The sequence below is a fragment of the Chenopodium quinoa genome, unplaced genomic scaffold (assembly GCF_001683475.1).
Source record: "Chenopodium quinoa cultivar QQ74 unplaced genomic scaffold, ASM168347v1, whole genome shotgun sequence".
NCBI lineage: Eukaryota > Viridiplantae > Streptophyta > Magnoliopsida > Caryophyllales > Amaranthaceae > Chenopodium > Chenopodium quinoa.
The window spans coordinates 2,819,915-2,844,861 of record NW_018743510.1 but is presented as its reverse complement, the minus strand read 5'-3'; the positions used below and the strand labels follow the sequence as shown (position 1 = coordinate 2,844,861).

The 24,947-nt window shown below is 36.2% G+C and overlaps 3 protein-coding genes across 4 annotated transcripts; 2 read left to right on the top strand and 1 right to left on the bottom strand.

Moving 5' to 3' along the window:
- The first annotated feature begins 342 nt into the window (after positions 1 to 342).
- On the top strand, positions 343 to 5,568 carry LOC110739723 (leucine--tRNA ligase, cytoplasmic-like). Of its 2 annotated transcripts, none has more exons than XM_021920192.1 (2): positions 343 to 500; positions 2,111 to 5,568. In XM_021920192.1, exons 1-2 carry the CDS (start codon positions 442 to 444, stop codon positions 5,382 to 5,384), a joined length of 3,333 nt encoding a protein of 1,110 aa, XP_021775884.1. In that variant the 5' UTR covers positions 343 to 441; the 3' UTR covers positions 5,385 to 5,568. The 2 variants fall into 2 exon arrangements, with proteins under 2 accessions (XP_021775884.1, XP_021775883.1); XM_021920191.1 differs by having other exon boundaries at positions 343 to 542.
- Positions 5,569 to 9,213: 3,645 nt separating this feature from the next.
- LOC110739722 (ubiquitin-like modifier-activating enzyme 5) lies at positions 9,214 to 19,761 on the top strand. Its single transcript, XM_021920190.1, has 14 exons — positions 9,214 to 10,130; positions 12,143 to 12,211; positions 12,310 to 12,423; positions 12,563 to 12,691; positions 12,824 to 12,892; positions 15,625 to 15,777; positions 15,910 to 15,946; positions 17,646 to 17,728; positions 17,915 to 17,989; positions 18,283 to 18,357; positions 18,642 to 18,728; positions 18,834 to 18,949; positions 19,146 to 19,192; positions 19,333 to 19,761. Exons 1-14 carry the CDS (start codon positions 10,041 to 10,043, stop codon positions 19,461 to 19,463), a joined length of 1,275 nt encoding a protein of 424 aa, XP_021775882.1. The 5' UTR covers positions 9,214 to 10,040; the 3' UTR covers positions 19,464 to 19,761.
- A 161-nt stretch (positions 19,762 to 19,922) lies between these two features.
- LOC110739603 (deoxycytidylate deaminase-like) lies at positions 19,923 to 23,461 on the bottom strand. Its single transcript, XM_021920056.1, has 9 exons — positions 23,090 to 23,461; positions 22,791 to 22,866; positions 22,260 to 22,299; positions 22,086 to 22,144; positions 21,975 to 22,012; positions 21,792 to 21,855; positions 21,589 to 21,642; positions 20,811 to 20,912; positions 19,923 to 20,250 (listed from the first exon to the last, which is right to left on the bottom strand). The coding sequence occupies exons 1-9, from the start codon at positions 23,272 to 23,274 to the stop codon at positions 20,194 to 20,196; spliced, it is 675 nt and encodes a 224-aa protein (XP_021775748.1). The 5' UTR covers positions 23,275 to 23,461; the 3' UTR covers positions 19,923 to 20,193.
- Between the last annotated feature and the right edge of the window lie 1,486 nt (positions 23,462 to 24,947).

Below are 24,947 nucleotides of genomic sequence, written 5' to 3'. Positions count from 1 at the left end.
ACAGTTTGACCAAACACGCATGTACGCCGAGACACAACTTTGACCATTAATTTATCTAATTATATGTTATCAAATTATAGGAAAATTGATATTATGAAATTATACATTATAACAAATTGAACAATGTATTATACAATAACATTTGTTTTCTAGTAAATTAATTAAGTCAAAACCATTAGGTGAATAGTGGAAAAAGTCAAATTATAACACTTATTAAAACACGGAGGAAGCAGTATAGATATTAGTCCTTATAAAAATTGTTCTTTAATTCCTGCCATCTCTTTGGATGCATTAGAAAATAGAAATTCTGAAATTGTCCTCGTGAGAAAGGTTTTCTAATATTTTTATTTTTCTTACTGTCCTTACACATACATCCAATGGGTCCTTACACAGACCCTTAAAACTGGATAGGGTAAACGGGTTTTGGTCGGGTCATAACCGATGCTCATTTCTACTTCTACGGTTCTACCTTCTAGCCTATCACTTCTACGCTGCTCCCGGTACACTCTCTCTCTCTCTCCTCCATTGAAGCGCCTTTTGAGGTACTTGTTTTTTCATTTTTTTATTTTATTTTTATTTTATTTGTTTTCATTTCATACTCCTTTGTTTTTATGCTTGAAGCGTTCTCTGGGTTTTTTTTCTTCTTTATTTGTAATTTTATTGAATTTATGATCTTTCAGGAGTTGCTTGAGAAATTTGAATAACAAACTTCAGTTCTCTCAAAGATGAACTTGTTTCTTTTCAAATTGGTTGATAAATCAATTCTATTTCCAATTTTTTTATGGGTTTGAAAATTTATGGGTATTTAGAAATCGGGGGTTTTGTTTGATTGACTATAAAAAGTTAATTATGTAGGAACTGCAAATTCATTGGAATTTCCAATGCCTCCAAAATGTAGGAATTAAACTACCAAAACCCCCCTTAGTAATTCAAAATTCCCATGATTTGCAAATTTCTTCTTACAACCAAACAAATTTATGCAATTCCTAGGAAATTTAATATGGGATTCAAATTCCAATGAAATGCTATTGCCTAAGACAAATAAGTTCCCATATCAACCAAACAATATTTGAGTTTATAATAAGGTGGTAGGGTGTAAATGCAATATGGATAAAGTAAGAGTGAGTGAGTGAAAAGGTATCAATTTTTGGAGTAAGAGGTGTATGGTAGTAAATAGGGTTTGCCCAAAATGGAATAAAGTGAAAGTGCTAAGAACTATTAGAACGGACAAAAACGAAATGGTTGAGAACTTAAAGAAATGGAGATTTATTCGTTTCAGTTGTCGAGCCTACACATTTTGTAGCGTTTTTCTTTTTTTCTTTATGCATTAAATCGTGTAATTTGCATGGTGACCTTTGCTTTCATTTGGATCTAACTCATCTCGTCCCTCAAGATTCTTGAGTGGGATGCATAATTATGTCTAGACATGTGCTTTCTTTTGGCTTGTTGATTTTCTCATGTGTACTCTGGCATTGAAATTTTGAATACCTGAAGAGAGAATTATTTGAGGTATAACATGACTACTCTATTATACGTTCGCTTATGCATAATGTTTGTTTGTATGGCTACAAACTTTGTATTAGATGTAGTGAGGTTTAATTGGTTTCTAGTTTTGCTATGTGTGATGTAGATCAAGAGTTCTTATAAAAAAAGAATGTAGATCAAGAGTTGTGCTTCTGATACTTTATCATTATTCTGCACTCTTCCATCTTTGCCTTAGTTAGATGGCATGTGATCTAAGTCATCTAACTTAAGATACCTATATCTATGTTCTACAATTCTAACGAGCTTTCAGAATCTTGCTTATTTTCTAATTTTGTTAATGGCAGTGAATATTATTAAGTGTGAAGTCATCTATTCTACAGCTTGGTGTTTTATTATTAAGTGGTCAATCTAGACATTGTTGTTGCCTTAGCAATTTTTCAGCTTGGATAGCTACAATTAAATATTTTTGTTAGTCACATTAATTAAGAATTCAAAGATTTATGATGTTTCAATTGATGTAGCTCATATAAGATGGTAATAACATTTCCTAAATCCATTATATCTCTGCCACTGCCACTGAAGTTGTTCTTATTTTTACCCTTTATTTTTTTTTTTTTAAAAACAGTTTCTGCAAGACTTCTTTAAACATGGCTGAGGGTGGTAAGAGCTTTGTTAGGAGGGATCGTCTGCTTGATATTGAGTCAAAGGTCCATATGTGGTGGGACCAAAATAATGTATTTGTAGCTGAGCCTGGTGAGAAGCCTCCTGGTGATGGAGAAAAATTCTTCGGAAACTTTCCATTTCCATATATGAATGGATATTTGCATCTTGGACATGCATTTTCCATTTCCAAGGTAGAATTTGCTGCAGCTTACCACAGACTGAGAGGAGCCAATGTACTCTTTCCTTTTGGTTTCCACTGCACTGGCATGCCCATCAAGGCTGCAGCAGATAAGCTTGCAAGAGAAATTCAACTGTTTGGAGATCCACCTGAGTTTCCTTCTGCAGTGGAGAAAGAAGTTAGCCAGCCATCAGAACAAGAGGATACAAATGCAGGATCACAGCCGTTTAGGGGTAAGAAGTCTAAGGTTGCAGCCAAAACTGGCACAAGTCTGTATCAGTGGGAGATCATGCAAAGTTTTGGCCTTTCCAATGAAGAAATCTCAAAGTTTCAGGATCCATACGAATGGCTGACCTATTTTCCACCATTGGCAGTTGAAGACCTTAAAGCTTTCGGCTTGGGTGTTGACTGGAGGCGCTCTTTTGTCACCACTGATGTTAATCCGTACTTTGATTCTTTTGTGAGGTGGCAAATGAGGAAGCTCAAAGCAGCTGGTAAGATTGTGAAAGATAAAAGATATGCAATCTTCTCTCCGCTAGATGGACAACCATGTGCCGACCATGACAGGGCTTCTGGTGAAGGGGTCCAGCCCCAAGAATACACAATAATAAAGATGGAAGTTTTTCCACCATTTCCTGCAAACTTGAGTGCTTTAGAGGGCAGGAAAGTATACTTGGCTGCTGCAACATTGAGGCCAGAGACCATGTATGGTCAAACAAATGCATGGGTATTGCCTGAGGGTAAATATGGGGCCTTTGAAATTAATGAGACAGATGTTTTTGTAGTCACTGAGAGGGCAGCTCTTAATCTTGCATATCAGAGCTACTCAAGGGTCCCAGAGAAGCCAACGTGCTTGGTAGAGCTTACTGGTCATGACTTGATTGGTTTGCCTTTGAAGTCTCCGCTTGCTCAAAATGAAGTCATTTACACTCTTCCCATGCTAACTATCTTGACAGATAAAGGAACTGGGATTGTAACCAGTGTCCCTAGTGATGCCCCTGATGACTATATGGCCATGCATGACTTAAAGGCAAAACCGGCTCTACGGGCTAAATTTGGTGTAAAAGATGAGTGGATACTTCCCTTTGAGATCATACCCATTATTGATATCCCTGAATTTGGAGACAAACCTGCTGAGAAGGTCTGCACTGATTTGAAGATCAAGAGCCAAAACGAAAAGGACAAGCTTGCAGAAGCGAAGCGATTAACTTATTTGAAGGGTTTTACTGAAGGGACAATGCTTGTTGGTGAATTTGCTGGGGAGAAGGTCCAGGATGCCAAGCCAAAAGTCAGACGTAAGCTTTTAGAAACAGGTGAAGCCATTATGTATAGTGAGCCTGAGAAAAAGGTCATGTCTAGATCAGGCGACGAATGTGTTGTGGCTTTGACAGACCAGTGGTACATCACATATGGGGAACCTGAATGGAAGGAGCTAGCCAAGGAGTGCTTGGATAACATGAATTGCTACTCTGATGAGACCCGTCATGGTTTTGAACACACCTTGAGTTGGCTAAATCAGTGGGCCTGCTCAAGGTCATTTGGCCTTGGGACTCGCATCCCTTGGGACGAGCAGTACCTTGTGGAGTCCCTGTCTGATTCAACTATATACATGGCTTATTATACTGTTGTCCATTTTCTGCAAAATGGAGACATGTATGGATCTAATACTAGTTTGATAAAGCCAGAACAAATGTCCGATGATGTCTGGGATTTCTTGTTTTGTGGTGGTCCATATCCAGATTCATCAGATATTGATTCAAATGTGCTTAACTCAATGAAGCGGGAATTTGAATATTGGTATCCTTTTGATCTTCGTGTGTCTGGCAAAGACCTTATCCAGAACCATCTGACATTTAGTATTTATAATCACACAGCACTAATGGACAAGCGCCACTGGCCTCGTGGGTTCAGATGCAATGGACACATTTTATTAAATGCTGAGAAGATGTCCAAGTCCACTGGGAACTTCAGGACTTTGCGCCAGGCCATTGAAGAATTCTCTGCAGATGCCACACGTTTTGCTCTTGCTGATGCTGGTGATGGTGTTGATGATGCAAATTTTGTATTTGAAACTGCAAATGCAGCGATTTTGCGTCTCACAAAAGAGATCTCATGGATGGAAGAAATTCTTGCTGCTGATGCAGCTCTTAGATCGGGTGAGCCTTCTTCTTATGCTGATCGGGTGTTTGAAAATGAGATTAATCTCGCAATAAAGCTGACTGAGCAAAACTACCAAAACTATATGTTCCGAGATGCTCTTAAGACTGGGTTTTACGACTTGCAAGCTGCTAGAGATGAATATAGGTTCTCTTGTGGGGCTGGTGGCATGAACAGGGTTTTGGTGCAGCGTTTTATGGATATTCAGACACGACTTGTTACCCCTATCTGCCCACATTATGGAGAGTATGTTTGGAGAGAGCTTTTGAAGAAGGAAGGCTTTGTAATAAAAGCTGGCTGGCCTGCTGCAGAGGCACCTGATTTAGCCCTTAAGAGTGCCAACAAATATTTGCAGGATTCGATAGTGCTAATGAGGAAACTCCTCCAGAAGCAAATTATGGGTTCAAAGAAGGCTGGCAAGAAAGGAGCCCCTGTTCAACAGCTTACAGAAGACAAGCAATTGACTGGTTTGATCTATGTAAACGAAACATATGATGGCTGGAAGGAAGAGTGCTTGAAAATACTTCAGAGCAAATTTGACTCAAGAACTTGTACTTTTGCTCCAGACAGTGAAATTATGGCAGCACTGCAGACGAGTGAGATTGGGAAGGCTTCCAATTTCAAACAAATCCAGAAGCAATGCATGCCATTCTTGAGGTTCAAGAAGGATGAAACTCTTGCTCTAGGACCCCAAGCCTTGGAGTTGAAGCTTCCTTTTGGTGAGATGAAGGTCCTTTCAGAGAATTTATCTTTGATCAAGAGGCAGCTTGCTCTCGAACAGGTGGAGATTTTGTCATATCAAGATGAGGATGCTTGTGCCAAGGCTGGACCTCTTGCATCAGTGCTAAAACAAAATCCTCCATCTCCTGGTAATCCTACTGCCATCTTTTTGACAAACTGATGAAATTGAATTTTCTGTGGTTTTGGTTTAGGCATTTTTGTAACGAAATTTAAATTTATCTACTGTATGAACTTCTTGAAAGCACGTTGTTTTATCTTGAGTTCTTATGAAGGCTAGTTTAGTTCCAGGTCTTCCAGTGACTGAATTTGCCTTTATTGTTAACATGGATTCTGAGTTTGCTTTATGTTCTTTTGACTCCGTCATTTACAGTTTACAAGAGTCTTCATTTTAATCAAGCATGTTGTACATTGTTTACCTCAGTCGGCTATCAACTTAGGTCATGATGTTACAATGGTGTAATTGAATAATCTCCAAGTGTCACAGCACATCTCAAGCTGAAGGTGCTGCAAGATTGATTGGGCAACATATATTTATAAAATTCCACAAAACTTAGAAAAGCAATCTAATTGTGTGAAACACATGCAGTTCATTAGCAAGATCCTAAGAGCAATAGTCCAGCTTATGGTTCTTTTATTTAAATCATCATCCACTGAGGAAGAGCTGCATTTGCTTCATAATTATCTGAAGCAGACATCCCGGGTTTGATTTCACACCCTAGGTATTAGGTAATTCTGAGAAGCATTGCAGACTTGATAAACAAAGAAATATGGCCACTTTTTCAAAGTTGAAGTTCTAGATGATGCTGGTGAAATTACAAAAGCCGATCTTCCATTGAAAAACCTCCATCTCACCTGCTTTAAAAAGTTTCCTCTTGACGGTGCTGGTAATCTGGTATACATGCCTTTCTGAATGCATATTACTCTAATATCTTTCACACTGAAAGAACATCTTTTGTAAGCGTGTTTGAGCTCCATTAACACTGTTTATCCCTGCATTTTTCAATAGCAAAAATTCTGATGCCCTTTGTTGGCTCCTATCTTTTTTATAAAAGTTACAGTAGCTGTTAGGTCCTATCACTTTCATAAACGTTACAGTAGTACAAACTCTTCTGCAATCTGAAGGGTTTGGTTGGCTTGTGAGGCATTTGCAAATTGAAAACTGAATTCGAGCACACACATGCCTGACTATCCTCTTGAAAACTTTTCTGGAACCCCATTTGTCTCACAGTTGGGTGTTTGTGGTAGAAAATACTTCATATTCAGAAGTATAAACTGATTTTAGGGTTTTTTTTTTAAAAAAAAAACCTTTTATCTTCCACCTACAATGTTATCGTTTTTCCAACACCAAAATTCTTCTGCATTGACGACGTTGCGAGCTGCAACACCGTTTTTAGCTTTAATTGTATTGTTGCATGAGTATTGGTTGCTACATAATCATCTTAATTTTCTGGTTTCAAATATCTATAAAAGGCCGGATTAATGTCATTCCAATCATGATGTTATCTCCCACTGCAAATTAGCCAACATCCAGAGCAGAATTATGGGATTAATGACGGGTACTATAAAGACTTTCAAGATAATGTACAATTTTTGAGTGTGATACTCATTTACGTGCTAGATTAATAGATTATGCTATGATAAGCTAAGAGTTCATATTAAACTATATACATAGCTTCAATTTCTTTTAAAAATAGCGTTTCTCCACTTCTATCTATGTTGAACATACAACCACAAGCTCAAAATCTGCAAATTAGTGCAACAATGGTAGAGTTGAAAGACAAATGAGAAGGTCAGAAGGATACATGAAAGGAACAAACCATTCAGTTGCTTTCCTTTCCTTTTCTTGTTGTTTCTTTCTCTCTCTCTCTCTCTCTCTCTTTTTTTTTTTTTTTTTTTTTTTTTTTCTAGCGATAGTTGCTAGATTTTGAGTAGCCTTAGAACTATTACAGTGACACTTAAAATTAGAAATACAAACACACATACTATTATAAAGTTTCTTCCTCGGTGGGCCGGAGAGATTCACTAACGTATCACCCTTCCTTTTCATACTTGCATGAAAACTGGATCTAATAATAGGATAGACGTAGTTGGCATGTGAGTTCATGCTCTGTTTTCGAACCTTTTCTCTAATTCTCCTTTTGTAAAGACCGGATATGTTGACCATGGTTTCCGTAAAGCATATCTTCCTAGACTTGCTCTTGAACTCGAACGAAGGATGAACGCTAACTTTCCTAGGAACAGGCGAACTACTAACCTTCACATCAAGACCACGGACTTGAAACTCATCCTTGTGTAGGAACTAGGAAGCTTCTTGCGATGGATGAACATGTTCGGTTCCCGCATCAACAAAGACAATTTTATTTTCAATTACAAAAGATGACGTCCTTTGGATTGATATCATCTTCGATTTCACTCAAAGTGGTTATTGAGTTAGAAACCACTACTTCCCTCAAAATATGTTGTGGGGGTCTCCACCATGATACACACCTTCAACATTGATATTGGTTGATAGAGTCACAACTCTTTTTCTTTCCTCAACCTATCTAAACTGCACAGACAATTCTCAAGCATGAAGATGACTTTCTTTGATTATAAGCCACCTTAATGTACTTTTAGAGGGCTAAAACTTGAATAACACCTTGATTTCTATTTTCCATGGGATCTCTATTTTCCTTACATAACTCCTCACTTTCATTTAGACATGCATTCATGCTTCCGGCTTGACAACAAATGTCTCAATAATATTCTTCCCTTGAACCATACATATCCTTCATAGTAGCTACTACTCTTGTTAAGTCTGGCAACACACTCTAACTTTATTGCACGGATGTGCTCTTCAAATCTGATATCTCCTTGGCTATTGCTTTGTTCATTAGTTCCAACTCCTTTGCTTTAATTAAAACCTCATATGATCCATCCAAATCCCTAGATTTTCAAGAGCCATGCCTCTTCTAAACAAGGTTTTCACTATCTTACCATCAATCTTAATTTTACTAACTCCATTTCTCAACTGCATCAAGTTCTTGTTTTCAAACTCCCGTGCAAGTTTGGTGTGCAAAATTGGAGTCGTGAAATAATGACCGAATATAAAGACCAAAATCAGTACAAGACTTCCTTATAAATTTAAACAAACAATTACTTTGAGGAGTTATTCAATAATTATCAACTGCTCCGTAGCATTTTGTATGTAAATTGCTCACTTATTTGTTAATTCAGAACAAGAAGAAAATTAATCACTAGCAATTTCTTAGTTTATACTAATCACTTATTTGTTAATTCTATTTCCATTATTTGACAACTAAGTAAGTAGTACAATTTGTGTACAAGTTTACTTTCTTTGCCCCCGCGTAATTATTGACCTTCTTGACAAACTCTAACTTGTGTAATGACACGCACGAGACTTGAAATTAAATCTTGTGTATAATAGACTTCAATTTGATCATGTTAGAACTAATAATCCTTTAAACATTGTTATTGTATATCAATATATGTAAGCTATATTTTTTTTAATTTACGATAGATCAAATACAATATCAACTCTATCAAATTGAAAAAAAAATGAGGGTGAGTAAGACTAATTAATCACCTGGAACTATCAAGTGTAGTATTAATAAACCTCATAGTTCTTGCAATTTCTGGGTCAATATGAAAATCAAAATTCATATTGTCATTTAGTTCTTGTCTGCATCAATTCAAAGCAGAATAATAAATTATTAGGCTGAAATAATTAGTAAGAAATATTTAGTAATGAAAGAAGAGATAATTATATAATAAAATTAATGAGAGAAACATTACACAAATTCAGCCAAATTATCGAGTCATCTCGTGACATCTCTTAGTGCAACATTCAGATTATGAGCTTCATATTTTGGATTGATTTCCGTTATCAAAATATGCTGTTTTCCATTGCATACAAACATAACACAAGATTATGAAGCTTAATTAGAGAAAGAATGAAAATTAACTAGAGTAATTAATTAATACCTCATCCATCAAGGTGCTAGTGTAATCAACATATTCAAATTAAGACTTCCTATTTAGTTTCCCATTTGCATATAACCTTTGACTTAAAATTAAAATTAAACGGAGAGAGTAATAATCAAGCTTAACTCCGATGCTTCTTTGTGTGATGAGGGGTGGGTTGGTTTGGGGGTGGTGCCCCGTGGCTGCGAAGGGAGAGTGTTGTTTGCAGCAACACGTAGAGTTCGAGCTTGGTGGACCCCGGAGGTGGTAGAAGGGAAAGTACTTCATTTGGCTGTGAAACTCGCAAGGAAGTATGGCTATGATAAAGTCATCTTTGAATCGGGTAGCCAAATCCTCATCAACCGGCTCCCGAAGACTTCAATTTATTTGTCAGACTTTGATGGTGTTTAAGATGATATTCTGTTTTGTGTAGTCTTTTTACGTCTTTTTTTTTTTTTTTTTTTTTTTAAGTCTTATGTTAAAGGAATGACAAGATTATAGCGCATCACCTTGCTAAGCTAATGCCTTTTGGTGTTGAACAAGTTCGGATTAATCATTGCCACCAATGATTTTCCCTTATGTACTCTCGAACAGTTTGTCCATCAATTAATGCATGAGCTCGGCTTCCCTCAAAAAAAAAAAAAAAAAAAAACACAAAAAATGCCTTTCTCCATAGGCAATACCTCGATGAACACGTTTTTCCATTAAAACACATCAACAAAATAAGACAAGGCCGTTGGCAAAAAAAGACTTTTGAGTCAACGAATTAACCCAACTGAGAATTCCTCATTACTACTTCCGGCGTCCAAAAAAAAAAAAAAAGTGTCGGAAAGTTTAACAGTTATACAGCATCATGGAAGCAGAGCTTAAAGCGATTCTCAACGATCTCGACGATCTCAAACGATCTTCTTCTGATTCATCTCTCCAAAATTCAATGGATCAGGTTAATTTCTTCTACTTCAATCTCTTTTTTTTTTTCTTCAATTTTACTGAATTCATTCATTATTTCACCCAATTTCTGTCTTCTGGACACTGCATTATTGTTTCAATTGTTGTTTGATTCTATATTTTGTTGGAATTTTGCATTTTTGACCTTAATTGCGTAATGTGTTAACTCGGATTTTGCCGATCTTAGATTTTATCAGTGTTTAATGCTATTGTAAATTTGCTTGCTGCTCTTTGATTGATTTCTACTAAGAATTGCAGTTTATAAAATGAGAAATGTCAAATTATATAAAGCCACTGTTAATTTTTTTTGTTCATAATTATTTTTGATTGATAATTACATGCAATTGCCGTTGCATTATCTAATTTGAGCTATAACCACTTAATTGGGTGGCTGTTGTAAATTTTGAGACGAAGGGTTAGATTATGGAAAGTGAATTACAAGTGCCTTGGCTCACAGTCATCATCAAATGTGATTTCTCGAGGCCCAATCAAACTCTATAGTAGTGAACAAGTGAAGTAAGAGTGGTTTTTTATTTTTTATTTTTTATTTTTATTTTTTAGGGTAAGGATTGTGTTAGTTATTTTTACAATGGTGTATCATTAGTTCTATGCCACCTTTGTTTGTTGAAGGTGGGAGGAGGGCCAGTATGATAAGTGATGCAATTGTTGTTTGAAAGGAATGTGTTAGCTTTCCTTATTTTCAATGTAGAGTACCATTACTCTGATGTCCTTTTCATTTGTTGAAGGTGGGAAGGGGAGGGGATAGGAGATGCTCGATTTTAAATGACTATTTGGAGGGGTATATTGGTATTGCCATTATGCTTGCTAATAATTTTTTTCTTGTGATATTCTACATGTTAATCCTTTTTTTTTTTTCCCCATTTTATATGATGGGCCAAAAAATTTATATTTCAAAAAATAATCACCTAGTAATGTTCCATTTTACAGTATAACTGTTGGTTGGAAGTAACAAGTCACTATGATGTGGGAGTTCTTAATATCCGTGTTTTGTTTATGGTGCTTTTTGGAATGGAAAAAATGCCCCAAATATTTCATTTACCCTAAGAATTTTCCATCTGTATGTTATTTCTCCTAAAATTAGGCAATTATTCTTATTAATGGTGCACTCTTCTTTTTTTATTTTTATTTTTGTATGTCACTTTCCCTTTTGTCTTGGCTATTAAAGAAGAAGAGTTTTAATACAAGGAAACTATCATGATCTTTTTCATTTTAATTGCCTTATAGGGGGAGTTGATAAAAAGGCTTTTAGACTTTGATGTATGAGATGCTCCATAATAGCTAAATTAGATAGAGTCCAAGTGACCATCCAATGTGTTATAGCGTATCATCTTCATTAGTGAAGTAAAAGGAAGTGTGAGAGAAGTGAGTGATATGACCGCTAACATATTGAAGGGCTACTTCTTTGTTTGGGAAGGAAAACTAACCAGGCAAAAATTTCTCCATGGGGGTGGTGGTGGGGGGGTTGACTCGGTGAGTGATGTAGTAGGTCATAAAGCTTTTTTTTATTTTTTATTTTTTTTCCCTTCCATTTTATAATTTATATTCTTATGTTCTACAACTCCTTAACTATGAGATTAAATTGTACAATCCCATTGGTTTTCCTTTTTTATCTACCAAATAGAATTAACAAAAGTACTAGGGTTCCATGTAGAATTTGTTTTTGGGAAGACTTAGGCCCTGTTCTTTTGAGCTTCTGACAGAGCATAATAGGGGTTAGCAGAGTAGGAGTTAGCAGAGCAGAGCAGATTTAAGAAGAGTAGAGTAGGGCTTCCAACACACTGCAGGGTAGGCAGAGCAAATTTCAGCACAATAGGCAGGGAGGGTAGAGCAGAACAGCTCAAAAGAATAGGGCCATAGACTATCTAATACTCAATTATAATTATGAAGTGATACATTTTACATAGTTGCTATGATGCCAAGAGACAACATTGCTTACTGCTTTTATCACATCTTTCATTTTCCTTTTCCAATTTTCCTGATTTGCAGTTGCGAATTCGAGTAGAGCATCTTGCTTCTCTTGCAGAGTCAGCACCAGTTCGGCGTTCCAAAGTCAAGGTCACCTTCTGTTTGTTGATTTTAATTGCAGCAGTACTTTAACACTGTATCAGACTATCAGTGACTTATTGATTCATGGGTAGATGTGTTTGTAACAGGATATGAGTGCAGAGGTTATAGATAGTAATCCTTACAGTCGATTAATGGCACTTCAGAGAATGGGCATCGTCTCTAATTATGAAAGAATACGGGATTTCTCTGTTGCAGTTGTTGTAAGTGTTTGATTCTTTCCATTCAATCTCTTGAGGTTTAATTGCTTGATTTCTTCTGATTCTACAACCTCTTTTGAACTACTAACTGAATATTAATACAAGGTTGAATGTTTTTAATGGTTTGGAATCATCAATACAGGGTATAGGTGGAGTTGGAAGTGTTGCAGCTGAGATGCTCACTAGATGTGGCATAGGTCGACTTTTGCTTTATGATTATGATACAGTCGAATTGGCTAATATGAATAGGCTTTTTTTCCGTCCTGAGCAGGTGTACTTCATATATTTTTAATTTCTCTGTAGATATGTTTTAGAAGAGCTGGCATTGTTTTGGTTCCATGTACCAAAATTCTTTGTTGCAATCCTTTTTCCTCATGCTGTGCGTTGTATTGTATGTTAACAGGTTGGTATGACGAAGACTGATGCTGCTGTCCAAACTCTATCTGACATAAATCCTGATGTTGTACTTGAGGCAAGTGTGTTTAAGATGTTTACCAAACTGTTAAACTGCACTTTTTCTTCCTGCTCTCTGGGTTAAAATATCCTGATTGAGTCATCTTCAAAATAATTTTTATCTTGTGAAAGTACAAGCTTTAGCGAATTGTTCATCAAGCTTATCATGACGACGCCAAGATTTTGAGACTTTGTGCTGTTGGGACTAATAAAAAGCGGAAATGTTCTCCTAATTGTGCCTTTTGGTTTTAGCAGCATCTGTGGAAGTGGTTACTACTTCATGAATCAATCATTCAAAAGCCTTAATCCCATAAGGGGTCGGCCACATGAACCAAATTTGATTATTCCGTGCAGTCATCGACCAAAATCTTCCTCCTCCATCCCTTAACTAATTCAAGAATAAAGGCATATATTACATTTTTAAAAAAAAAAAAAAAAAATTTCTATCCTTCTATATTACAACTTTCCCTTTTGACTTAATAAAGAGCATAAAAAAGGATTTCCTTGGCAGCTACAACTTTAAAGAAAACTTATTGTGGCTCAGGTTTCCCTTCCTTGATAGATCAATTTTCAAACTTTTGAATTATATCTTTTTTAAATCATGAATATACTTGTTAAGGCTTTTGTCTTGAGAGTAGTCATTGTCTCTTTAAAGCAGCCTCTAGAACCTATCTCAAGCCTTTGTCAACTCTCAGAATCTCGTACCGAGACTACCAAAGATTACATCATTTCTGCATCACCATGCTAGGAATCGGTTTATAAGAATGGAACTATAAGTTGTGTATGGTGAGAATTATAAGCTGTAAGTGCAGAAACAGAGAAAGAGAGAGGAATGGAGTGTTTGATTGTAGTGATAAATACAGATAGCCAGCCTTCTTTCGAGAGGAAGGTTCTCTCTCCAAGCCTAAGCTTTCTGTATAATATTCTGGATGATCCTTGTTGTATTCATGCACTCCTATTTATACTGCTATTCCTTCTACAGAGTTCTTGCTTACATTCATCCCCCTCCATAACAGAATTTTATTCTTTATGACAAAAAGACTAACAAAGCCCTCAACAAAATAACAGAATTGAAAACAGAATCTAGAAGCAATTAAATAAAATGCAGTGAATGTGACAGCTCAGCATTTCTTCTTATTCCTCCATCAGCCTTGCTTCTTGCGTCTTGAGTAAGTAGCCACGATTGGAGGCCTTGGCCCATTTCTTGCAATGTCCGCCGCAACAAGTTTCACCTTGTCTTCAAGGTGGAAATCAGGAAACCTGTTGGCCAAATCAGAGAGGGAATCCCAGGTAGCCTCAAACTCGGGCAAATTCTTCCATTTAACAAGCACCTCTGAGTTGGGCTGCTGCTCATTGGCAATGTTTCTGACCCCTAGAATTGATTCAGGTTCCACCTCAAGTACTAGGTCAGCAGTAAGCTGGGTTGGCAGGGGGGCTGTGGTGGTGTTTTGTCCATGTGCTTTCTTAAGCTGAGAAATGTGGAAAACCGGGTGGATTCTTGCCCCCTCTAGCAGTTTGAGCTTATATGCCACTTTCCCAATCCTCTGGATTACTTCATAAGGACCGTAGTACCGCAGAGCTAATTTCATGTTTCTCCTTTTTCCCACCGAGTGCTGCTTGTAAGGCTGTAATTTCAGATATACCCAGTCTCCTTTTTCGAACTGCCCTTCTCTTCTTTTCTTATTCTCATACTCCCTCATGTAACTCCGAGCCCGAAGTAGATGGAACTTCAGGTCATCCAAGGTAGCATCTCTTTCCAGAAGCTGCTCTTCAATCGACGAGTTAGGTGGTGCCTGCATTGTATCGAACCAAATGTGGGGGGTCTCTCCCATAGAGGACCTTGAATGGTGTGTGGAGAGTAGCGGTATGGAAAGAGGTATTGTACCAATACTCTGCCCACGGGATCCATGAAGACCATGACTTCGGCTTACCATTCACAAAACACCTCAAGTAGGATTCGAGCCCCTTATTAAGGACTTCAGTTTGCCCATCGGATTGTGGGTGGTAAGCTGTGCTCCTTGCTAGCTGGGTGCCTTGTAGTCTGAAAATTTTATTCCAGAAATTGCTCAAGAAGACCTTATCTCGGTCAGAGACAATTGACTTAGGAACACCATGCAATCGAACAACTTCCTTAACAAAAGCCTGAGCCACCCCGAGGGCTGTAAAAGGATGCTTCAGTAGTACAAAATGGGCATATTTGGATAGTTGGTCTACTACTACCAACACGGTATCCCAGCCACTCGAAACCGGAAGTCCTTCAACGAAGTCCATCGAAATGTCCTCCCAAACTTATCGGGAATCGGAAGGGGCTGTAGCAGCCCTAAGGGACTAACTGTAGCTGCCTTATTCTGTTGACAGACGGTACAGTTTTTTACATACTCCAGAATATCCTTCCTCATCCCCACCCAATACCACTCGGCAGCAATCCGCTGGTAAGTTTTGTATTCCCCCGCATGCCCTTCTATTGGGGAGTCATGGTACTCTTTTAAAAGAGTTTTAGCCAGAGCAGATTTCTTAGGTATGACAATGCGCCATTTGTACTTCAATATATCGTTTTTCAGAGAAAACCATTTCAAGGGCTGATTACCCTAAGTCTATAAGTCTATAAGTACATTAGTTGTAAATTCAAAATATGGTTTAAAGGTGGCTTGTGACGCTCATTAAACTGCGTCAAAACTCAATATGTTAGTTGATATTTTTTATTTTTACTTTGTTTGAAGTCTCAGCTAATATTTCCTTCTTTGTTTTCAGAGCTATACAATGAACATTACAACAGTGGATGGATTTGAAACTTTCATGTCTAGTTTGAAAAAGAAAACATTTCGCTCAGATAAAGAAGGATGTGGGGTGGATCTTGTTTTGAGTTGTGTAGACAATTATGAAGCAAGGATGGTTGTAAATCAGGTTGCCTTTGTCATCATCATGAACTCCATTTTATTTTTATTAAGCTGCTTGATGTTGGATGATGGGGATCCTGCATTCAATACGTTAAATTTAAATATGAAATCCTGACTTGAATGTACTTTTGTTTTGTAGGCATGCAATGAATTGAATCAGACATGGATGGAGTCTGGTGAGCAACATGATCATTGTGCTTGTTAAATTGTTCCTTGTAAATTAATTTGTGTTACCTTTGTTAAATCATTCCTTGAATCAGTTATGGTGATTAGGTGCGTCACGATTTATTAATACTACCTCTTGCATGGTCTGTTGATCCATAATTGTTAATGCTTTTTGTGCCTATGTGAAGCTTTCTTCTTCATTGATAGATTTTGTTTTAGATTAAAATATGTTTTCTGTTTCTTCTCCCTATTGTTTTTCACTTGTTAGAACACCCTTCAGTTGTTTATAAAAGAACAATAAAATTAGCTAGAGAGCGGACTGCAAGATTTGAAAAACGACCAATAACACACTCCCATATGCATCTTCGATCATATATCATTATGATTTCTGCTGCACAACTCAACAAAGGAAGAATCAAAGAATACTAGTTCTTTGGGAGCAACAAAATTTATCACAATGGTTGGTGAAGCTGAACATTTGCCGATTTTAACCATCCTGTGAAATTTATCACTATGGTTAACTATATATCATTGAATACTGAATTCGAAGTTGGTTTTTTCTTATTTACTAGGACTTTGCTGAGTCAAATAGGGGTTAATATTATGTCGTCTGTTTTTTCTTCCTTTTTTTTTTGGGTGTTTATGCTTGATGTTTGCAAAATTGTGTTTTATTTGAAGAAAAGAGTGTGGTTCTTTTAAGTTCCTGTTTTTAAGCTGGAATTTGAGGAAAAGTGTATGGTGTTGCTTATTGAGGATGATGCTAATGCCACTTAAAAATAATCATTCAGCTATTCGTATGAATAATTTTGGTCTACACATTTATAAAAATAAATAAATATATAAACCTAGATTCTTGGCCAAAAAGGAATTATTTGCTACTTTGTTTCTGGGATGTTATACTGTTTTTTTCCCTTTCATTTGAAGTGTTAGCATTTCTGGAACATTATGTATTGTTTCTTACCTAACATAAGGTAAAATAGTGGTTACATTATCAGAACCAGCATATGGGAGAGATCACAACTGAATGGAAGGATTGTTCCAATAACAATCTGATGAGTGTGATGACAGATAAGATGTTAGAAAGTTCATGTGATATTGTCCACAGATATTAATGAAATGTAAGAAATAAGAATACTTGGGTATTAAGTCAAACTATCCATTCAACTGAATCCATTATTATTGTAACCCTTTAAAGAGGCCGTAAATGGTAAACCTAGTGAAGAGGTTGTATACATCATTATGCAGTGCTGACCTACAAAGGGAAACAAGTTAGTTGCATCACTAGTGAGTATGATAGACCAAAGCTTAGAAATGAAAGGAAGAACTAACCAAGTAATGGTGTTATTCGATCATCATTTACAGAGGCATATTATTAGAGTTTCCACTATCTTTTGCTTTATGAATTCAGAGTAGCATAATTGTCCTCATAGTTTCAGCTATAAGATATGGAGAAATGCAAGAGTGATCATGGAAGACACCCTACCAAAGGGTGACTATTGTGAATTGGCACTCCTTTGATACATGTAAAAATTAATGCATTTTGGAATTTTTTAGTTATAAAAGCTAATTAGTTTTTCTTCTTCTTTTATTTTATTTTATTTTATTTATATTTTATTATTATTTTTTCATATTGTGAACATGGTGATGAAGAATATGTGTTATAGTTTTATATAAATGTCGGGAATGTCATATGAAGATTTTACTGTGCAGGTGTTTCTGAGGATGCTGTATCTGGTCATATACAATTATTAATCCCAGGAGAAACAGCTTGCTTTGCATGTGTTCCTCCCCTGGTAGGTTCAGTGGCTTATTGAATGCCATCAGGCATGCAGCATCCAATTTGCAACCTTTTTTTTTTTTTTTTTTTTTTTTGAAATAAGAATCCAATTTGCAACTAATAGTATATATAGTTGTGATAATATAATAACATTAGTCTTTGAACGTGAAGGTATATAAACTAGATTATGGGTACCTTGCAGGTTGTGGCATCAGGAGTTGATGAGCGTACACTGAAGCGTGAAGGTGTCTGTGCAGCTTCTCTCCCAACTACAATGGTAGTTAATTATGTTGTTTTACAACTTTAAATTATAATATAAGATACACTGTTTGAATACCATTTTATGCTTCTCTGATCTCCTAGTTCTACATCATGCTCTGCGCCCTTCATACTATATAAGCTGTGCGCAGTGGCTGTCTTTTTAGATTGAATACATTTTTAAAATCCAGATTTTGCTGGTACATTTTAAGGATTGTATGTTCTCACATCAACCTCTTAAATAACATAATGGCAATCAACAATCTTTTGTATTTATTTGCTCTCCATGTTTCTGTTCACTTGTTCTTGTAGGGGGTTGTTGCTGGACTTCTTGTTCAAAATACACTCAAATATCTTCTGCAATTTGGACAAGTTTCACGATACTTGGTAAATCTCCTTAAACTTCCAGCATAGTGCACTATTGTCCTCTGTTTCTCAATATTACTTGTTTGTTTTGAATGTTTCAATAACTAGACTATGTTTGCATTTCCAAGGTTTTCGTTGACCTCATTATACTTGTAGTCCTGTTCAATACCGATGGTATTCTAGATCTTAATAAACTTCCCTTTTCTCTCTTTTTTTTGTATACATAACTTGACCCATTTTATGTTATCAGAAGGAATCTACTTTAGTCACGTAACTTCTATATCTCTTTTGCTCCTTGATTTTAGGGTTATAATGCTTTGAAAGATTACTTCCCAACTATGGAAATGAAACCAAATACACAATGTCCAAATACCGCCTGCCTGGAGAGACAGGTACAAGATCAGAGATGAAATTATTTTGCACACAAGAACAAGGTATTTAGGGACTACTTTGTTTCGCTTGTTGGTGTTATACTGGATTTGTTCTTCTGTATGCAGAAAGAATACATGTTGGCAAAACCTTCAAGAGATGCTGCAGCCAAAGCCAAGTTGGAGGCAGAAGCATCAGTTGCCGAGGAAATTCCACTCCATGCTGATAATGAATGGAATATCAGGTACTTCTACAATGGCATTTCATGAAAGCACTGTAATGGCTTCTTTGATGCAGTCTACTGATTGGGATTGTTCGCTTTTCTTGTTCTTGAGACAGCCTTGGGTCCAGCTTGACTGCAATATACTAATCAGCATCCACTGTATAGGCAGTGTTTGAAAAGCATATTTAATTTATTTACTGATGTTTCTTTTTTTCAGTGTTGCTGATGATGCTGAGCCGGAAGATTCGGTAACTCGAAGCACAGGTAATTTTGGTCAAATCTTCTATTAATCATTGAAGGATGTAATTTTGGTGGTTTTTCTTTTTGAATGCTTGCTAATTATTGACAGCAATCAGTGCATTCCATACATGTATACTCATTTTCTAATATGTTATTACTTTCAGATGCCCTTCCTGAGGGTCTAGTACACGAGCTCCCTGCTGCAGACGAATACAAACATGCACCCTCATTGGAGCAAGACTCAACTGATGACCTTGAAGAGCTCCGTAGACAGCTTGAGGCCCTTAACGGATAGGGTTATTCTTGAGATATTTTTTGCTTACACAATGAGAAAAGGATGTTAGAATTAAACGGATAGGAAGTTGAGCACTTTTTGGAATTGAGTTAAATACAATCGTTGCAAAAAGCTGCTATAAACTGTTATGTACAAAGATTTTGAGCACAATTTAGATAATTTCTCTATAGGGCTGTAACTGTACACAGTTTTGTATCTGCCTTGTTTAACAGACTTTATGTACCAAATGGGGGCTATTGTTTAAGTTACCTTGATCAATTTAAAATGGATTGAGCGAGTCATCTTAATGCTTGATAAATTAAATGCCTAACCAACATCATAGCGTTTAAGAAGGGCTTTGAGTGTAAAGGTTGTTCTGATACTGCTCTAGTGAATGCCTGAAAACGCTGAATCATCAGGACAGCCAAATATTACCACGTCTGTTTCATGTGTTCCCTGATGAAGTGCAGAAGGAGAACATGCTATGATATGCACAAAGCTGAATTTGCTTACATTGCAGTCGATACATGTATATATATACGTAGTTAATATATTTTTTTTTTTTTTTAAAAAAAAATATTCCCACAAAAATAACCCTAAAATATAGTCCAGTTAAAAGTAAAATTTGATAGAAATAGTTAAGCAGATAAAAAAAGCTGTCCTGCGAGATGGCTAAAGCTCAAGTTGTAACTTTATAACACTGAAACTAAACGAACAGGCTACAAATGCAGTAACAACATCAAGCAACTCCTTAGGGCTCTTCAAACTTTATGCTGATCTGGTCCATTTGTGGCTGATGTTTCCTGACCTGCACTAAAAACCAGTCAGAAACTCGATCATGACTTATTGACGTAATATAATCCTATTACTCAATTCTCAGGTGCAATCTTTCTAGTGGATACAAGAATAAAGAGCACGTTCACAAGTTGGCAAATATCAATAAAATTCTCGAATGATAGAGTCCCAATAGCTACTTGTTAGTTTGATCAGGGGATTCAAGGCCAAACAGATTTCGTATGAAAATTCTGAAAATGTTTTCTAGTTAACCACACTACCACAACATACGCCTAGTATTAGTTCTGCTATTGCAGAGAATCTTAGTCACCTAGTATATTAGATTTATATAATGACAGCATGTTAAGAACCTTATCTCATTCAGTGTAAGGCTACATTGATCTATATCTCCCCAAACCCTGTCTTAGTAAAGCTTATATTGCATTGCCATTGTAACGAAGTTTATTTTTAAACAAAAGAAAGATTGCTTCAAGCCCATATACCGAAACCAATAGAAAAAGACTGTAGAAAATAGTCTTTAAAATGTTGATAACATTCACAAATTATACATTTCAAGTGGAAAGGGAAGCTTGCCTTTACACCAGACATTGACAGTAGTTTGTGAGAAGCGATGTAACATTTGTCAGAATTTGGAAGCCTCTTCTCCACAAAGTAGATGATTTCAGAAACTCCTGACTGTAGACAGTAATGGAGAAAGCTTAAATAAGGAGTGCCTGAACTAAAAAGTAGTCGAGGTTGTGACATAGATAATATCATCTTTAAGATAGGAAGCACGGAGCTCAAAAATTTTGACACAATCAGTCGTCAAACAAGGACATCTGAACAGATAATATGGTATCAGCAAAGCAAGGATATATAGCGATGAAAAGATTAAAATCTACATGCTTTTTAGATCATAATTTTTGTCTGAAATCCTGCATTTTTTTTTTCATCACTGCCAATAACCTTTTGAACTTTTGTAGCTCGAGTTTGCATTTGCTTCAATTGTGAAAAAATTGGTTCCAGGACAACAAAATGCATTTACTTCTTCCATTTTTATTTACTTGCAACACAACTTTGTGGCATGCACTTTGAGGTCCGGGATTATATAATGTAAACGGACTATTTATTCAAAGTAACTTTTACACATGATACCTAACCCTACTCTAATCCTCATGTTAAAATTATTTTGATAAAATCGCTCGTTTACCTTCACTAATCATCTTCTAAAACTGCGTGCCTAAAAGGTGTGTTGCAAGTAAAAAGAAACAGAGGAAGTACAATGTTGTACACTTCCAAACAAATAAGGTCATGCGTTACATGTAAGAACTAACACATTTCAAAGTTGAAAACCAAAAGTGGGATCATCTACCTGAATAATTATTTTAGCACATTCATTGCATGGGAACATCGTAACATATAGTTTCTGCAGAGATAAAATGAAACAAATCAGCTACACTTGTTGGCAATGACATACATTTAGGTAGGAAATGGAAACTTGGGATACATTTTGCTGTTAGTAACTAGACAGGTGTTCTCTGAAATTTTCTTAGGTAAAAAGGCTAGTTGAGCTACCTGTCCTGCAGCAGATGCATGGTTTGTGTTGAGAATCGCATTCACTTCAGCATGACAAACATACCTAAACATGGATATTTCAGGACGGGAGACAACCACATATACCACAACCCCAATAAAGGGAAAACAATGATGGTGAAGATGCAAATGAGATTCAACAGTTTCAAAGAGAACATCACTCACGGATACTTAGTCTCCAAAGGGTCTTCATTTTTCGACTTCTGAAATGACAAGAAAGATTTGTTAAAAAGAATAGATAATTTCTTAAACCTAGCTTCAAATCAAGAGACTAACCTTTGCCCATGGAAGCTTGTCATCTGAACAACCTCGCGGAAATCCATTATAGCCAATGCCTGACTAGATAGCATATTACACGTAGCTTATGAGTTCCAACCACAAAACCCAAATAATAGCAAAATCTATTATTTCGCTTTTAATCCAATCATGATATTATGCAAGGAATCGTACCAAGTATTACACCATTCTGGCTGACCAAGCAAGCACCAACCTATAGCAACAAATTGAAACTTTCACAATTAGCTTCATCAAGCTTAATTCGACAAGCCAACCAACATTGCTCAAGTATAACCAATTAGTCAATCTTAACAATTTTAACCGAATTTGAATTACTACTTAAACATAACCAATTAGTCAGCCATAACACTTTAAAGCAAATGCAAATCATTAATCAAGCATAGCAAATTAATCAGCTTTTATTTATTTATTTATTTATTTATTTTTTCCAAATTTAAGCCGAACACAAGCCATTAACCTAGATCACTCAACAAAATAACATAATTACAACCAATTGACCTACCAATTGACCTACCTAGGCTACCTTCACATTTGTAAATAATTTCAAATCATAACTCAAAATCAACAGTAACAGGAATTATTATGTGCAAATTATTCATCAACTTAACAGAAATATTTCACAAAACAAATTATGCAAAATCTTCGAGTATAAATCAGATTAAAAGAAAAAGAGAGAGATCAGACCTGACGATTAGGATCTTTGGAGCGCTGAGAAGAGAGAAAAGCAATGGCCATAAAATAGTCATCCCAAGATATATATCTAATCCAACCACAATTATCAGAAAAAATTATCAATAAAATTATACTAATCTAATAATAATATTAACAGCAATACTAATCAAATGCAACAAATTTATTCAGAAAAATGATGAACAAAGTCCAACTATTCACTGATTCAGCATAACAATTGACAGAAAAAGTATAAAACAGAATTACATATTATACATATTAGAAATCGGAAGCAAATCAAAGATGGAACAAACCCTAGGCGCTTGGAAGGATCGAAAGGAGAATGAGAAGAAAGTTTAGCATTTGAATTGGGAGATTTGGAGGAAGATTGACGACGGTGTTGCTTAGGGTTGTTGAAGAAGAAGCGTATAACAATGGCGGATGCGATAGCGCCGATCACAGTAGCTGATGAAATCAAGGTAACATCTCTTGAGTTCATGGTTTCACTAACTCAGAGAGAGAGAGAGAGAGAGAGAGAGAGAGAGTTGGCGGGAACTGTTAATGGTGAGAGAAAAAAGGAGCGGGAAATGTTTTTGTTATTTGGTGGAAGAATTTCATGTAAAATGGATATAGGGTTTGGGCTAGGGGCCTACGGCTGCAAACGATGCAATCCGAGCCGAGTTTTAATTTGTTCGAGTTTGAGCTAATTTTGATAACAATTATTAGTGTTCGATCTAAGTTTGAGAATTATTATGTATACTTGATGTACAAAGGTATCTTACATACTACAAATAAAATTTTGACAACTCAGCAGGTCCCACAAAAAAGAAGAGGGAAGGAAATTAATGGGAGGGAAACTTGGGTGGTAATAATTTTAGTGTTTTGGCGAGTCTAGTTAGTCTTAGGCGGGACTTTCTTCATTGAGCGCCAAACTTCAACGGGCCCCAATGAAAAGCTACGTACTTACATCATCTTCTTCCTTTATTTCCCTTTATTGCTACCATTGAAAAAGAGTGCATTCAACATATTTTCTCCACAATTTGCGACAACTCTACTTTTGTAAGTATCATATCAAACACTTCACCAATGTGATTTCGATGTTATTAATTGAAGATTCCGACCTTTTTCCCACTAATTGTTGATTTTCACTTTATTTTTAGGGTTATATTCGCATTCTAATAATTTTAATTACAAACGATTAATTCGACTTACTCTGTGTAAATGTGTGGTCGTCATTCTCTCTGGATTGTGACACAATGTTAGTCTGTAAATGCGAACTTGCGTTGGCCGATTATGGAGTTCGTTTAGAGATTTATAATTTTTTAGGATTTGACATTTCTTGTAACACTAAGTCACTTAAACATATATATTAGTAATAACATTTATATATATACTTTTATTTTTCTAATGTATGTTACATACAATTTCTTTAATTTTGAGTATCAAAATTTTAATTATGTAATTGTATTGTGGCATTGTTGCAGTAAATGCAAAGCAAAGGCCAAACTATTGGTTAAGGTGTGAACATTGATATTAATGTGTTGGATGAAATCAACCAAGTTGGTCAGAATGATGACGACATTATGATTCCTGATCTTAATGAAGTCGCAGAGGAAAATGTAAGTACATCTATTAAAGGCGACCAAGGCGACCATGTTCCCGTTAACCAAACTAGTGGCAATGTAGGTGTAGACAATGAAAGGGTTGCTGCCGCAGCCCCAGTATAACTACGCTTATGAGAAAGGATTTGAATTTTATTTTAGATCAAATACAATAGTGAAGGAGTACCGTGTAGGAGGAGTTAATCGTCGAGGAGTTGGGGAAAAGGAGCCTAGGTACCATATGATGTCTCGTATTAGAATGGACTGTAAGCTGGGTGCAAAAGACAGGAGCATATATAACTAGAAAGCACCAATGCAAAAAGAAAGATCCTTGTAGAGGGTGTAAGGTATATGTTGATGGAAGAATGTCAGAGGGTGGATTTGTAATAACAAAATGCAGTTTGGATCACAATCATCCTCTTCAACCGGATTGTACCGGGCGCATGGTGAACTATGGAGGTATTAAACAAGAAAGTTTTGACAAAATGGTACTAAACGATTCGGCTGGCATCACTTTGGCTAAGAGCTATAATTCGTTCGTTATTGAGAAAAGGGGACCTTCGAACTTGTC

Bases quoted from the DNA above. Each gene is read 5' to 3' on its own strand.
- LOC110739723 (XM_021920191.1), top strand. From the start codon at position 442: ATGCTCATTTCTACTTCTACGGTTCTACCTTCTAGCCTATCACTTCTA. The intron at 543-2,110 runs GTACTTGTTTTT...TTTTAAAAACAG, and splicing joins CCATTGAAGCGCCTTTTGAG to TTTCTGCAAGACTTCTTTAA.
- LOC110739722 (XM_021920190.1), top strand. From the start codon at position 10,041: ATGGAAGCAGAGCTTAAAGCGATTCTCAACGATCTCGACGATCTCAAA. The intron at 12,424-12,562 runs GTAAGTGTTTGA...TCATCAATACAG, and splicing joins ATTTCTCTGTTGCAGTTGTT to GGTATAGGTGGAGTTGGAAG. The intron at 17,990-18,282 runs GTAGTTAATTAT...TTGTTCTTGTAG, and splicing joins CTTCTCTCCCAACTACAATG to GGGGTTGTTGCTGGACTTCT.
- LOC110739603 (XM_021920056.1), bottom strand. From the start codon at position 23,274: ATGAACTCAAGAGATGTTACCTTGATTTCATCAGCTACTGTGATCGGC. The intron at 22,300-22,790 runs GTCTGATCTCTC...TTGTTGCTATAG, and splicing joins CCAAAGATCCTAATCGTCAG to GTTGGTGCTTGCTTGGTCAG. The intron at 20,251-20,810 runs GCAAGCTTCCCT...TTTTTAGTGCAG, and splicing joins TGTCAATGTCTGGTGTAAAG to GTCAGGAAACATCAGCCACA.